The sequence below is a fragment of the Lycorma delicatula genome, chromosome 1 (assembly GCF_047948215.1).
Source record: "Lycorma delicatula isolate Av1 chromosome 1, ASM4794821v1, whole genome shotgun sequence".
Lineage (NCBI taxonomy): Eukaryota > Metazoa > Arthropoda > Insecta > Hemiptera > Fulgoridae > Lycorma > Lycorma delicatula.
In genome coordinates, this window is record NC_134455.1 from 57,135,054 (window position 1) to 57,150,658 (window position 15,605).

General features: G+C 30.8%; 1 protein-coding gene across 5 annotated transcripts in view; it reads left to right on the forward strand.

Annotated features, from left to right (window-relative positions):
- The window catches only part of LOC142318103 (zinc finger and BTB domain-containing protein 41-like), a 34,739-nt gene extending 19,509 nt beyond the window's left edge, over positions 1-15,230 (forward strand). For 4 of the 5 annotated variants that reach the window (XM_075354634.1, XM_075354633.1, XM_075354635.1 and 1 more), the window contains 3 exons: positions 1,325-1,421; positions 12,258-12,294; positions 13,827-15,230. In XM_075354634.1, coding sequence (XP_075210749.1) covers positions 1,336-1,421; positions 12,258-12,294; positions 13,827-14,891 — 1,188 coding nt within the window. In that variant the 5' untranslated portion in view covers positions 1,325-1,335 and the 3' untranslated portion in view covers positions 14,892-15,230. Of the gene's footprint in view, positions 1-1,324; positions 1,422-3,290; positions 3,413-12,257; positions 12,295-13,826 lie in introns of all 5 variants that reach the window. The other variant, XM_075354637.1, reaches the window with a different exon arrangement.
- The last annotated feature ends 375 nt before the right edge of the window (positions 15,231-15,605 follow it).

A 15,605-nucleotide genomic window follows, 5' to 3' on the forward strand; every position in this document is an offset into this window, starting at 1 on the left:
TGCAACTGTTGATTTCAATAAACAATTCATAGTTTTCAGCTGTGAAAGTGTTAGCAGTTTACCCTTGCTAGATTATTAATTAATTTTTTTTATTATTTATGTTTCTGGATTAATTTAATTTAGGAGTGTCAAGTGATGAGATATGGGAAATTATTGTTTTTGTGAGAACTGGCTAGAGATAGTAAACATTTTCAAAACAGTTGTTTTAAGATCATTTATGGATAGCCTGTAATGGTTTGTTATCTTTTTTAATTGATTGTTTTCAGGATTTTTGTTACATAGATATATTTTCAGTAAAATAAATGTTTTTTTTTTTTAATTATGTTACATTTAAATTAGGTAATTTTTTATAATTACATGGCTCGGCTGATAATTTTTGCACATATATGCATAGCATGGGAATGAAATAAAAAATGAATAAAAGTACAATACCTTAGCCAAAAAATGCAGTATTTATTTTTCAATGTAATCCCTGTTTACACTGATACACTTTTCCTAACTTGTGACAAGTTTTTGTGTTCTGTCATTGAAAGATTCTGGCAGTCTTTCTCGGATTCAAGTAGCCACAGCTTCCTTCACCTCATCGTCAGTGGTATAATGAATACCTTTGAGATCCCTTTTGAGATGAGGAAAGAAGTGGAAGTCAAATGTTGCCAAATCCAGCAAGTATGGCAGATGCGGAATAGGCTCAAACTTCAGCTTGCGGAGAGCCATCAGAGAGTTTGTGCAGTACCCATTGTGCACAGATTTTACGGTAACCCAATTGCTCAATAATATGGCCTACTCGTTCTTTAGATATGCCTAACTGAATAGCAATGCGTTGCTGGGTGATTTACCAGTCACTTTGAAGCAAATCATCCTTCTCCTTTCGATGTTTCTCATCAGTCACAAAAACTGGTTGTCTGCTGTGAGGTGCGTCCTCAATTGTTGTTTTACCAGCTTCACATTCATGAAATTTCAACGTCCACCTATTCACAGTAATCCTGTCAACAGTTTTACTACCATAAACTGCTTTTAAACAATGAAAAAACTTATAGGACTCATATTTTCTGCTGTTAAAAATTTGATCACTGCGTGCTGTTTTAATCGTGTTGACATATTGGCCATACTAGACTCCATTTTAACTGCTACTGAAAACAAACTGATGAATGGATTTCAACACATTGTCACAGGTTTGTAGAGGGGGATTTTAGCTATCGTGTGCTGCCACACCCAACTCGATAGTACCTTTTGTCTCCATGTAGCATGTTAGTGTGAAAAATCTATCAGCCAAGCCTCATAATTACTTAGCATACTTTTATCCATTATTTATTCCATTTTTCAGGGAGTCTAGTCATGACAGATGTAGTTAATGTGCAAGCAATTAAACAAGAGTCATTTTCTGATTTGACTATACAATCTGAAGCAGTTGTTATTTTATTGTGAGTACTGTTTATTGTGAGTCAAGAAATTTGAGTAAGTTTAACATGTTAGTTATAAGTGGTAGTAAATCTGTTTTTACTTCATCTGACAATTTTCCATCACTATGTTGGTTACAATGTGTTTTCCTTATAGAATTTGGTTCCTTAATATTAATTATTAAATTGGATAAATATTACAATTCTCGTGTATTATATTCTATTATACCTGAATTTGTAGTGTTTAATTATATGATTTTATAGTAAATTTTAGAAGGAAGTGAGAAAGGTATCAAGAGCTTACTAAGTACTCCCAAGGAGAATTTGTATGGAGAAGAAAAGTGTGGTAATATTGAATGCAGAACTATTGTTAAAATAAACTAAACTGGGAATCATATTTTAAAACATCTAGGATTGATTGATTTGGTACTAGAAAGAATATAAAGGGTTACACTTTTAAAGGAAGGCATTTTATACATAAAAGAGATAAATCTAAGAGTAAGATGTAACTGGGGCTGATTGGTTTTTCAAATGAAAATGATATTAATTTTTTTTTTGATAAATTTGTTACTACTTACCTATAAGAGAGTTTTAATTTCTCTGAATTACTATTATTAGTTGTTTTGTAAATGATGCAGCTTCCTTAGCAATAACAAAAGTGGGATAAACAGGAAAATATTGATGTATAAGGGTGATTTAACTATTAAAGATCAGTGATTGTAGAAAGATTATTATTTATTCTGTGACAATGAAACTTGTGCTATTTTTCAACATAATTCCTCATTACGTTTTGGCACTTGTCCCATCTTTTCTGTGAGCTTTCTTACTCCAATAGTAAAGAATTGCTCACCTTGGTGTCTTGACCTTCTCATTGTTGCTAAAGTGGTACCACATAAAAAGTGTTTTGAGAGGACAAAATAAAACTGATGATGTGAGATCGGGACTCAAATGTGAATGTTTCCATACCATACTCTGGCATTTGGATTCCAGCTGAAATTGCTGATGAATCTAAGTTTTGTCACAAGTTATGGAATTCAAAAAAGCATTTCTTTCCATCAAAAACTGTTTGTTTGTCCATACAATAAGAATTTAGGTCGTTGTGACTTTTAGTTTACTGTCTTGGAATCAAACTTGCAAAAATTTATGCATCTCTCTTTGCAAAATGGGATCATTAATGCAGTTTTGCAAAGCATCAGTTGAAATTTTCACTTGTGTTTTGTTACAATAAAAATCAGTAACACTTATTTGGTCCAACTTAAACTGTTCAACCACTTATAAAAATTTTCACATTTAATACATATTTTACCATACTGTTTTAATAAATGCGAGTGAATTTTGGCCAGTTTACACATTTAGTAAACAAAAATTTTATCACAATAAAATAATATTTCCACAGTACACATTTCAAGCTGAACCAGAAAATTTTAAATAAACAAAATAAGTTATAATAATGAATTTTTTTTTGAACAGCTGATATTTCTGACAGGGTTACCAACTAGCAGATCACATATTCAAGTTTGTTCTATTAAATAGTTTTTCAGTGCTGCCATTTGTCATTAATTATTGAACAAGGGTTGTTCAATAATTAATGACTACATTACCCCACACTAGTTAAAAACATATTGAGCCAATTTCTTTCATTTTGGCTGAGTTAGAAGATAATGAGAATGCTGTTCATTATTTTATTGTATAATTATTTAAGATGTCAATTCATAATAGTGTCTTAGTGACATAATAGTTGTTAATATGATATAATAGTGGTTGTTTTTTATTAATATATACATTTTTTATAAAGCTTATTAAAAGTAACAAATCAGCTTTTTTTTTGTAAATTTTTAGTTAACAAGACATATTTTTGTAATTTTTTGTGTTGCATGTTTTACACACGTATAGTAAGTATTAAAAAGTAAAAAAAGAGTTTTTTGAAGAGAATATTCAGTAATAAATGAAGATGCAGAGGTTAACAGAAAAGTAATTACAAGAAGACCACCTTTAATTATTTATCATATTATGAAGTAAGTTATTGTGTTTCAGACTCAAACATAGATGTGGTGTTGCTTGTACAGTCTTGATTTTGAGTGCCTGAGAGCAGGGACAATTAGAGTGATATACTGGATGAGTGAAGCACTACTTTACAAAAAAAAAAATTTTTAATAGTTCAGTTTCTTATTCAATTTCTTTGATATGCTCTGTTTTCAGTTCCCAATACAGGCATGATACAGTTAAATAGTGATAAGAGTAAAAATTTAGTTATGCTCAAGCTTTCAGCAAACTATTTCATGTGTATTATTAAATCACCATTAACAAACAAAAATTATTCTCTCTTGTAGTTCATTGTAATGATAGAAAAAGGTTTTATATCATACTGTTTATATGATTTTAGAAAGATTTCTGATTGCATAGATTATTTTTTTAGCAGGAAAGTATTTAATGTTAAATAAATGAGAATGTTATGGTGACGGAAAAATATTTTAGAGAGGTCTGTCATTATAATGAGGGCATGTTGTGGGAGGGGGTTTACTATATTTTGAATATTATCAAAATATAGTTGAAAATTTTTAATACTTAAATTATGCCTATTGATAAGAAGTATTACATCTGAAATTAATGTTCTCGGAAGTTAAGAAGATTTTTGTTGTCTAAAGTGATGTATTTCATTTAAATTAATGTTCATTTCATAGAAAGTAGTAATTTATGACAGTATCATTTTTTTAAAGATGTTTCCATCGTAAAAAAATTCAAGCAAAATGGAATATTGAGGAATAATAAAAATTATACTGTGAATCGTTGTTTTTGTGCAGAAATTGATATTGGTATTTTATATACAAGAGTCATTCAAAAAGTTCTTGGTAAGACACAGAAGTGTGTAAGTATGTCCAAATAACTTGGATATTTGTCAACAAGTATGATCCTTTAGATGGAATTTTACAAGTTTCAGATGCGTGCTGTTAGTTGCTTGTTTATTGCAATATAATAGTAAAGCAAACAAGTTTTGACATTTTCTGAAAAATGAAAAAAATTTAAGTTTGAGCTGTTATAAAGTACTTGATTTTAAAAGGTTTAATCTTGATGGACATGCTAAATATTAGATCTCACCATAACTTTCGATGATAAAAAATTGGGATACTAAATTTATTTTTTGTCCTGTCCTACATCTATTCAAGATAATGAACACTCAGATTATCAAACTGTGCATTGAAAAACCGCTATGAGTGACTTAATTGTCACAAAAATTTACAGTACCATATTAAATTATAGCTGGTTGAAGATACACAGCTTGCTGACATCTCTATAGATTGTATCCACTACAGTTACTTGAAGTTATAGGCATAAAAAAGCTTTCCACTCTATGGGTGTCAAGTTTGTAACAATTGGCCAAAAACATATTTAATGCTTACATCTTGAGGGTATTTAGATATATTTAAATGCGATTCTATTCAATTTCCTCAACGTTTTGTAACAAGATGAAACACGATTCAACAGCTATCCAAATTGTGGATGGAAGTGGGTAAAAGTATGCCAAAGAAAGCAAAAACGGTTCAATTTGTCATGGCTATAGTTTTTTTTTATATTCTTGTGGTATGGTGTTCATAAACTACCTGGAAAAAAGCAAAAAAAAAAAATACCTGGTAAATCCACATCTGGCCGAAAAAGGTGCTCTTTCACCACAATAATATGCCTTCTCACACATCTCTGCTTGTTACTGCAATTCTCCATGACCTATATTTCAAAGTGCTTCCACATGCACCATATTGGCTGAATTAGACCACAGATTATTTCCTCTTCCCAAATGTGAAGAAATGGCTCATTGGATGAAGATTCATTTAACCTACCGGGTTGGTCTAGTGGTTAACGCGTCTTCCCAAATCAGCTGATTTGGGAGTCGAGAGTTACAGCGTTCAAGTCCTAGTAAAGCCAGTTATTTTTACACGGATTTGAATACTAGATCGTGGATACCGGTGTTCTTTGGTGGTTGGGTTTCAATTAACCACACATCTCAGGAATGGTCGAACTGAGAATGTACTACACTTCATTTACACTCATACATATCATCCTCTGAAGAATTATCTAAACGGTAGTTACCGGAGGCTAAACAGGAAAAAGAAAAGGATGAAGATTCATTGCAAATGATGAGGTCAAAACTGAGACAACAATTTATTTTGGAGAGTTGGACACATCACATTGTAATGTAGGTATTAAAAAATTGAAAAGTCGTTGGTATTAAATTGCAAGGTGACTGAAATTTATTAAGTTTTTTTTTCAAAACATTATAAATACTTTATCTATGGACTTTGCTGAGTTATAATGTACTTAATGTTTATTAAATTCAGCCTTAGGAAACAGATAAATAATAATTATTCTTTAAAAAAAAGTCAACATGATTTGTTACTGGACTTCAACTTGGGATTTACTTAACCTCAGTATTACAATTAGAATATAACTAACTACAATTGGAAATCAATTATTATTTAGTAAAAATATTTTACATTAACTATAAAAAAAAGAAATACTTTGTATATATTTATATTTTTTTTAAACCAGTAATTCTGGGTGAGTTTGACTTGTTTTCTGACTTTGTTAGGATGTTTTTGAGATAATACTTGAAAATTTCAAATGATCAAAGATCAAATGATTCCTTCAAAAGTCAATCAATTATCAGTTTTGTGGATGGGTAAACTTCATATCAGTATTAAAATTTTTTTTTTTTAAATTGTGTATCATATATATTTAATTTTCTTACATTTGTATATGATATATATATATATATATATATATATATATATATATATATACATATTTTTTTTGTCTTCAGTCATTTGACTGGTTTGATGCAGCTCTCAAAGATTCCCTATCTAGTGCTAGCTGTTTAATTTCAGTATACTCCCTACATCCTACATCCCTAACAATTTGTTTTACATATTCCAAATGTGGCCTGCCTACACAATTTTTCCCTTCTACCTGTCCTTCCAATATTAAAGGGACTATTCCAGGATGCCTTAGTATGTGGCCTATAAGTCTGTCTCTTCTTTTAACTATATTTTTCCAAATGCTTCTTTCTTCATCTATTTGCCGCAATACCTCTTCATTTCTTACTTTATCCACCCATCTGATTTTTAACATTCTCCTATAGCACCACATTTCAAAAGCTTCTAATCTTTTCTTCTCAGATACTCCGATTGTCCAAGTTTCACTTCCATATAAAGCGACACTCCAAACATACACTTTCAAAAATCTTTTCCTGACATTTAAATTAATTTTTGACGTAAACAAATTATATTTCTTACTGAAGGCTCGTTTCGCTTGTGCTATTGGGCGTTTTATATCACTCCTGCTTCGTCCATGTGTAGTAATTCTACTTTTCCCCCAAATAACAAAATTCTTCTACCTCCATAATCTTTTCTCCTCCTATTTTCACATTCAGTGGTCCATCTTTGTTATTTCTATTACATTTCATTACTTTTGTTTTGTTCTTGTTTATTTTCATGCGATAGTTCTTGCGTAGGACTTCATCTATGCCATTCATTGTTTATTCTAAATCCTTTTTACTCTCGGCTAGAATTACTATATCATCAGCAAATCGTAGCATTTTTATCTTTTCACCTTGTACTGTTACTCCGAATCTAAATTGTTCTTTAACATCATTAACTGCTAGTTCCATGTAAAGATTAAAAAGTAACGGGGATAGGGAACATCCTTGTTGGACTCCCTTTCTTATTATGGCTTCTTTCTTATGTTCTTCGATTATTGCTGTTGCTGTTTGGTTCCTGTACATGTTAGCAATTGTTCTTCTATCTTTGTATTTGAACCCTAATTTTTTTAAAATGCTGAACATTTTATTCCAGTCTACGTTATCGAATGCCTTTTCTAGGTCTATAAATGCCAAGTATGTCGGTTTGTTTTTCTTTAATCTTCCTTCCACTATTAATCTGAGGCCTAAATTGCTTCCCTTGTCCCTATACTTTTCCTGAAACCAAATTGGTCTTCCCCTAACACTTCTTCCACTCTCATCTCAATTCTTCAGTACAGAATTCTAGTTAAGAGTTTTGATGCATGACTAGTTAAACTAATTGTTCTGTATTCTTCACATTTATCTGCCCCTGCTTTCTTTGGTATCATGACTGTAACACTTTTTTAACTCTTCAATATATTCCACCCATCTATCGACTTTACCTTTCATATTACATATTGGTTTCATATTACATCTTTGTTTAACACATTATTAGATTTTAATTTATGTACCCCAAAATTTTCCTTAACTTTCCTATATGCTCCGCCTATTTTACCAATGTTCATTTCTCTTTCCACTTATGAACACTTTCCTTTAATCCACTCTTCTTTCGCTAGTTTGCATTTCCTGTTTATAGCATTTCTTAATTGTCGGTAGTTCCTTTTACTTTCTTCATCACATTATATTTTCTACATTCATCCATCAGCTTCAATATATTGTCTGAAACCCAAGGTTTTCTACCAGTTCTCTTTGTTCCGCCTAAGTTCGATTCTGCTGATTTAATAATTTCCTTTTTAACATTCTCCCATTCTTCTTCTACATTTTCTACCGTATCTTTTTTACTCAGACCTTTTGCGATGTCCTCCTCAAAAATCTTCTTTACCTCCTCTTTCTCAAGCTTCTCTAAATTCCACCGATTCATCTGACACCTTTTCTTCAGGTTTTTAAATCCCAATTTACATCTCATTATCACCAAATTATGGTCGCTATCAATGTCTGCCCCAGGGTAAGTTTTGCAGTCAACGAGTTGATTCCTAAATCTTTGCTTAACTATGATATAATCTATCTGATACCTTGCAGTATCGCCTGGCTTTTTCCAAGTGTATATTCTTCTATTATGATTTTTATATTGGGTGTTGGCAATTACTAAATTATACTTTGTGCAAAACTCTATAAGTCTGTCCCCTCTTTCATTCCTTTTGCCCAGCCCGTATTCACCTACTATATTTCCTTCCTTGCACTTTCCAATGCTTGCATCTCCAACTATTATTAAATTTTCATCTCCTTTTACGTGTTTAATTGCTTCATCAATCTCTTCGTATACACACTACCTCATCATCATCATGGGCGCTTGTAGGCATATAGACGTTAACAATCACTGTCGGTTTAGGTTTTGATTTTATCCTTATTACAATGATTCTATTGCTATGCGTTTTGAAATATTCTACCCTATCTTCTTGTTCATTATGAAACCTACTCCTGCCTGCCCATTATTTGCAGCTGAGCTTATTATTCTAAAATCACCTGACCAAAAGTCGCCTTCCTCTTCCCACCGAACCTCACTAATTCCTACTATATCCACATTTACCCTATCTAATTTCCCCTTTTTAAATTTTCTTCCCTACCAACCTTTTTTAAGCTTCTAACATTCCACGCTCCGACTCGTAGAATGTTATTTTTTAATTTTCTGGTGACCCCCTCCTTAGTAGTCCCCACCCGGAGATCCGAACGGGGGACTAGTTTACCTCTGGAATATTTTAACAAGGAAGGCGCCTCCATCATTGCTATATGAAAATGCAGAGAGCTACATTTTCTTGGAAAAAAAGCAGCTGTAGTTTTCCATTGCTTTAAGTTGCACAGTACTCAGAGGACTGAGTGATGTTGATATGGCCGTTTAAGTCGTCCTGACTCACGCCCCTAACAACTACTGAAAGAGCTGCTGCCCTCTTTCAGGAATCATTCCTTAGTCTGGCTCTCAACAGATACTTCTCCGATATGGTTGCACCTTCGGTCCAGCTACTCTATCACTGAGGACTCAAGCCCCCTCACCAACGGCAAGGTCTCATGATTCATAGAGGAGAATATATATATATATATATATATATGGAATGTAAATAATTATATATATATTTTTCTTTTCTATATATCAAAAGCGCTTTTGAGAAATTTCCTCATCATCAGTTAATTAAAATTAAAAATTAATTACACATTAAAACATTAGTAAAACACTAAACATAATATTATTACATATATGACATAGTATATGCAGTTAAATAATTAAAAAGCTTTAAATTTGAAATTATTAATTTTTTTTTAACATGCCAGATACTAAATACAGCACTCACTTTTTAATTATTTGACTGTCATATATGTAATAATATTATGTTTAGTATTTATTAATGTTTTAATGTGTAATTAATTTTTAATTTTAATCAACTGATGAGGAAATTCCTTGAAAGTGCTTTTGATATATTGAAAAGAAAAAGAAAAATTATAAGATAAGATAAGAGCTCTTAGATTGGCTCTGTACTTTGGTGGATTGTGCTGAATTTTGTTTATGCTTTTGGAATTAATTAGTAAATAGGATATGGACAAAGAAATTTATTTTACTAAATATATATGTGTGTGTGTGTGTCAGTCTATGAAATCATGCCATAAGTAGGAAAAATAATTTTTCTGGTTTTCATAAATATGGAATTTTTAATTGATTTTTCAAATCCATTTTATTGAAATGTTGATTTTCAGGAAAATGCATTTAAAGTTTTTGAGAAGTAAAATTCAACAACCAAGAATGGAAAGAGTCTCCATGAGAATGTGATATTAAAATTTTCAGAAATTTGTGTAGAATTATGTTATATATTCTAAAAAAATAAATATAATCATTTTAACATTTTTTAATAAAGAAGAACTATAGGAAGTACTGAAGAAATTACATTATTCTCACATCAAGAATTACAGAATTTTCTAGAAATTCCAATTTCAGTGGCAGTTCGTTTACTGATCCCAAAGAAACAACTTAAAAATTACTAATAATACAAAGTGAAAGAACTGTTATGAATAGTGAAACAAAATGAATAACAAAACCACACAACTTATTACAAAAATTTAAATCGGCAAATTATTATTGTCTCTCCATTAATCCTAACATACAGGCATAAATATTCAAACACTATTCAGTTAAAAAATAACTATATCCTAATAGTGACTAGTAAGAGATTTAATAGCACTATTAAGATCTCAACAAAAAAATTTTAAAACATAGCCAAATCACCCGGCTTTTGATTCAGTCCTATTTTGCCAATGTGTCCGTGTTCATATCCTCCGTGGAGAATCAGTCTTATAAAATTTTATGTTTGACCTTACAATACACAATAAAGAATCAACACCACCTACTGTCTTCCAGCAAATGTTCCACTATATTCTCTCCAAGATAAACCCAGAGGCAGTAGTATACACTGATGGATTGAAACAGAACGACTCTGTTGGTTACGCGTTTGTTTACAATGATAAAACTTATATGTTTGGTCTACCTGTTATTACGAGTGTATTTACTGCTAAACTATCCACTATAAATAAGGCTCTGAATATCATTAATCCTAAGTACCGAAATATCATTATTTACAGTAATTCTTGTAGTGCTCTTCAAGCCTTAGAAAACTTTTATTGCAGATATCCTATCGTCATCAAAATCTGAAACAGCGAGTTTATGCTGTTTATTTTTGCTGAATTTATTATGGAATTCCCTTGTGGCTAGGGAGCCATGTGGGAGTTCCGGGTAATGAACATGCAGATTCTGCTGTTAAAGATGCATGTAGTCAACCCTTTCATTACCCGTGTTACTACATCCGACATTATTAACTATGTAAAACTCACACTTCGTGCAAAGTGGCAAGATGTTCGGATTGCCACAGTAGAAAACAAACTTCGTCATATCAAAGATACTGTGTTGCCATGGGATTCCTCAGACAGGAAAATTCGCCAAGAAAAAGTGGTCTTCTGCCGATTGCAGATAGGACATACGAGAGCCACTCATGGGTGCCTGATGTCACCGGAAAATGCACCACTATGCATAAAATACAACTGCTGCTTTATTGTGCGCCACATCGTTGTGGTTTGCATATGTTATGCAGCCTTATATCGTAAATTTAAATTGCCCAGGAACATTCAGGTGTTATTTCTTCCACAGATCAGTTTAGTACATAAAATTTAATATTGTTTTTACTTGTTTTTTAGTGTTTCTGTTATCCGAGAAGGGCCCTTTGCACTCCTCTCAGACTTGATTGAATTTTATTTGTTTACTTAAATTTTGTTTTTATTTTTTTGTTTCATTTTAAATTTATATATCTTGTTATTCTGACTGTGATTTTAATTATAAGTTTTAGTTTTTGTTTTTAATATTGTAGTTTTTTAATGTGTTTTAGTTTTTTTTTTGTTTTAATGTTATTTTAGCTGTGATATTATTTTTTTAATGTAGTTTTAGTTATTTGTTTTTCCTTTTTTTTATTTTATTTATTTTACTCCAGATAACACGCAAGCATTTTTCTTCCTCAAAAAAAAAAAATTACCAACTTTAGAAAATAGTCAAATTTGTGCAAAATAATTGACTGAAACTTATAATTAATATTTTTATTTAGAAAATAATTCTCTAAGTCTCATAAAAATGGATTAACATAATAAATATTACAGTATTTTCATTGCAACAAGCTCTGAAGAAACCATGCCATAAGTCATAATGGAGTTTTAACATTACTGACTTATGGCTTGGTTTCTAAAATGCACAGTATGTATTTCAAGATCCGTTTTCGGTATTTTAAAAGCTGTTGGCAACATTTGAATTTATTCAAAAGTCTAGTTATTGAATTCATTCAACAGATGCCGTTAAAACCTAAAAATCGATGTTTTCGACATTGCTTGTCAATTTTTTCTCTACTGCAAAATAATGTGTGCCAACTTATGGCATGGTTTCATAGATTGCATCACACACATACATACATATATACACACACACACACACACACACACATACATACATATATATATATATATATATATATACACACAAAATATGTATGTAAAATATAATATATATATATAACATTGCTTTTATGTTGTATTTCTGTTTTTATTTCTAGGAATCAAGCAGATGGTGAGGGAACTAGATTAAATTCTGTAAGTAATGATTGTGTATTAATTTGTATTTATTATCTGAGATATATTTTTAATAAAATTCAGTTTTTCTGTCTTGTTAACTCATACTGTTGTGAAATATATTCTCTTAATCATTTTAGATTATTGTTGGCTTTTAATTTCTTTATCAGAACACCTTGTTGGCAGTTCTTAAATAATTAGGTACATTCAGTCATTGGTAATCTGTTAAATCATAATTATGTTATCTGTTATGATATCTGTTAAATCATTGTCACCACTGAGATTTCAAATGTCGGTGGTTTCTAACAAACTACTGGAGCGGGAAAAAGAAATTTATGATTTCAGAGGAGACTCTGTACTGCATTTTGAATTTGATAGAGCTATGAAAAATTGAAAAAAAAATACAGGAGTAGGGAGTGATGATATACAATCTCAATTACCACGCTTTTTGGGAGAAGTAGGACTCTATAAGATTTATGTGTTAGCAAAATTTATGAGACTAGTATTATCATTTTTTTAAAAAGTGTAGCACTTAATACCAAATAGTGCAGGAGCAGATTATAAAGCTAGCTATTGCACCACTATTTTAATTTTACGTGTTGGAAATGCTTACTAAAATAGTTTACAGGCCAACAAAATATGTGGTAGAAGTTGTATCAGATGGAGACCAATTTGTTTTCAGAAAGATAAGGTTCAAGGGAGGTCACTGTGCCCTTTAATTAATTTTAGAAAGTAGGCTCATGAAGAATAAAGCCACCTACATAGTATTGTAGTTTACAAGAAAACCTTTGATAATCTGGAGTGGAATAAAGTACATAAAATTTTAACAAAATTTGGACTTGATGACTTTAAGGAAATAAGAATTATTTATAATCTGTAAAAGTATCAGCTAGCTATTACACTAATAGAGAAGTAAGAAAAGGTAATTTCAGATTCAGAAAAGTATGAGAAAAAGGATGTTGTATTTCTGTTGGTTTTCAACTTGTTTGGAGAAGAGGCAGTAAAGAAAAAATTTAAGAGGTGAGTAACTGTTTAAGAAGAAAAAATTAACATTCAATATGCTAAGGAACATCAAAATTATTATATTCAGTTGCAAATTTTGTTTTCACGTCATTACTTAATGTTTAGGAATGTTATTAAATTTATAACAATGCATGTACACCAATATTGAAGATGTTGTATTCAGGTCATGTGTGTAGAAGAGGATAATCATATCCATTCTACCCAAGACACTGTCAAGGATATGAAAGAATTGATTAAAATTTGAATGTCTGCAGAATCTTACGTGGGACACACATTGAAACTTTTTAAACTCCAAAATAATAACTTTTGGCAGAACCTTTCACGGTATATAATCCTTCAAGAGATATTTTATGTTTGTAAAATTGCATGTGAAACCTGGGATCGTTTTATAATTATACTAACCTATTGTTTACGTTATTTCCATTCAATAGTGGGTGCAGATTGTATATGCTGTTGTATAAGTATGTGTTGCTGTAATAGTAAAACTAAATAGCATTTTTATTTATATACGTTTGTAATCTCTATTTCAGGATGGTAATCAAGATGAAAATAGAACAGCTAATTCAGTGGAAGGATGTGGATCACCTTTTCAGGAAAGGAAATCAAATGGATGTTATCTTCAGAATTCGGAAACTTTTAATTTAATAAAACAGTCAGCAGTAGAAAATACGAACCCAGTCTTTACTAAAATGGAATTAAAAGAGACACAGATAAGTCATACCAATAGTGATAAGAATTTTACTTGTCCTTATTGTCAGAAAAAATTTGATTGTGTAAGTACTTTTGAAAAGCATAAAGAAATTCATATCGGAGGCTGGCCATTTACTTGTAAAATATGCCATAAAGGATTTCCTTTTCATCATCTCTTAGAAGCTCATAGTACTTTTCATAAAACAGAAACATTTACATGTGATGCATGTGATAAAAAATGTGTGTCTAGATATAAATTAAAAGTTCATATGAAAGTTCATATTAACCAGTTCAGTTGTAGGATATGTAAACAAATGTTTTCTACAAAAGAAAGTTTAAAAGGTCATAAAAGTATCCATAAGAAAAGTGGTATCAAAAAACAAATCCATGTATGCAAAATTTGTTCAGCAACATTTCCAGTGCATTTTGAATTAAAACTTCATTTAAGAATGCACTCTACAGATTGGCCTTTCTCTTGTGATGTTTGCAAAAAACTTTATAGACAAAAAGGTAGTTTTTTGACTCATGTGTCAAAATGTTTGGGAATGAATCCCTATACTTGTGATATTTGCAAAAAAACATTTATCCGCCAGTGTCATTTTGTTGAACATGTTCAGCAGACTCATAATGGTATTCGACCCTTCAATTGCAGTATTTGCCATAAAAGGTTTAATTCTAAATCTAATCTTGAAATTCACTCACAGGTTCATTCAGCTCGTCTGCCTACAATTTATAAGTGTAGTCTTTGTCAGCAGATTTTTAATTCGACAAGAAAATTAAGAGGCCATAAAATCAGAGAACATTCTCTCTATCGCCCTTATAAGTGTTCTACCTGCAAAAAACTCTTCCTTTTTAAGTCACAGTTGAGTAACCATTCCAAAGAACACAAGGTTAAAGAACTATAATTACTTTATTTTCTTGTTATATTTTAAAAACAACTCATTATATATTTGCTAATCTCTATTCTGTCAAAAATATTTACAGAATTTTTATAAGTTCTTTTTGTTGTTATCATCATATTTGAAGGAAATAAATCTTCAGACTTGTTATGATATGTAGATTGTATACTTGGCCTAGTACTACTTGATCGTTTGTTTGATGCTGTGAATTTTTTGATTCTGTATCTGATATTAAGCTGGTCATGCAGGGTGTGGACTGCATGCTGGCTGTAAATATAACTTTGTGGTTACATTTACATTTTATCTGATTAGTTTCCTTGGTTAACTAAAGAAAACAGCATTTATTAGTAGAGCTCTTAAAGTTTCATAGGTAATTATTTTATTACTCCTTGATATTCCTTTTTGAAGTTATGATATACTTTTTATGTTAACTTTTGAAGATGTTTTGTTTATGTTATACAGTTTTGAAGCTGAATCCACATCTTCAGCTTAGTTACCAAATGATAAACTAAATTTTTATTATTATTTTTTTTTTGAAACAGTTACATCATTTTTTCATTATGAAAAGACATTGATTTATAGCAATGACCTATAGAGGAATCCCTTTACATTATAAATTTACAAATCAGTTAGTTACATTTCTCTTTTTTTATGCATACATGATATACATATTTCCAGTATATCTATTTTTTTTGCATTATGACCTCGCTGCATAAGCTT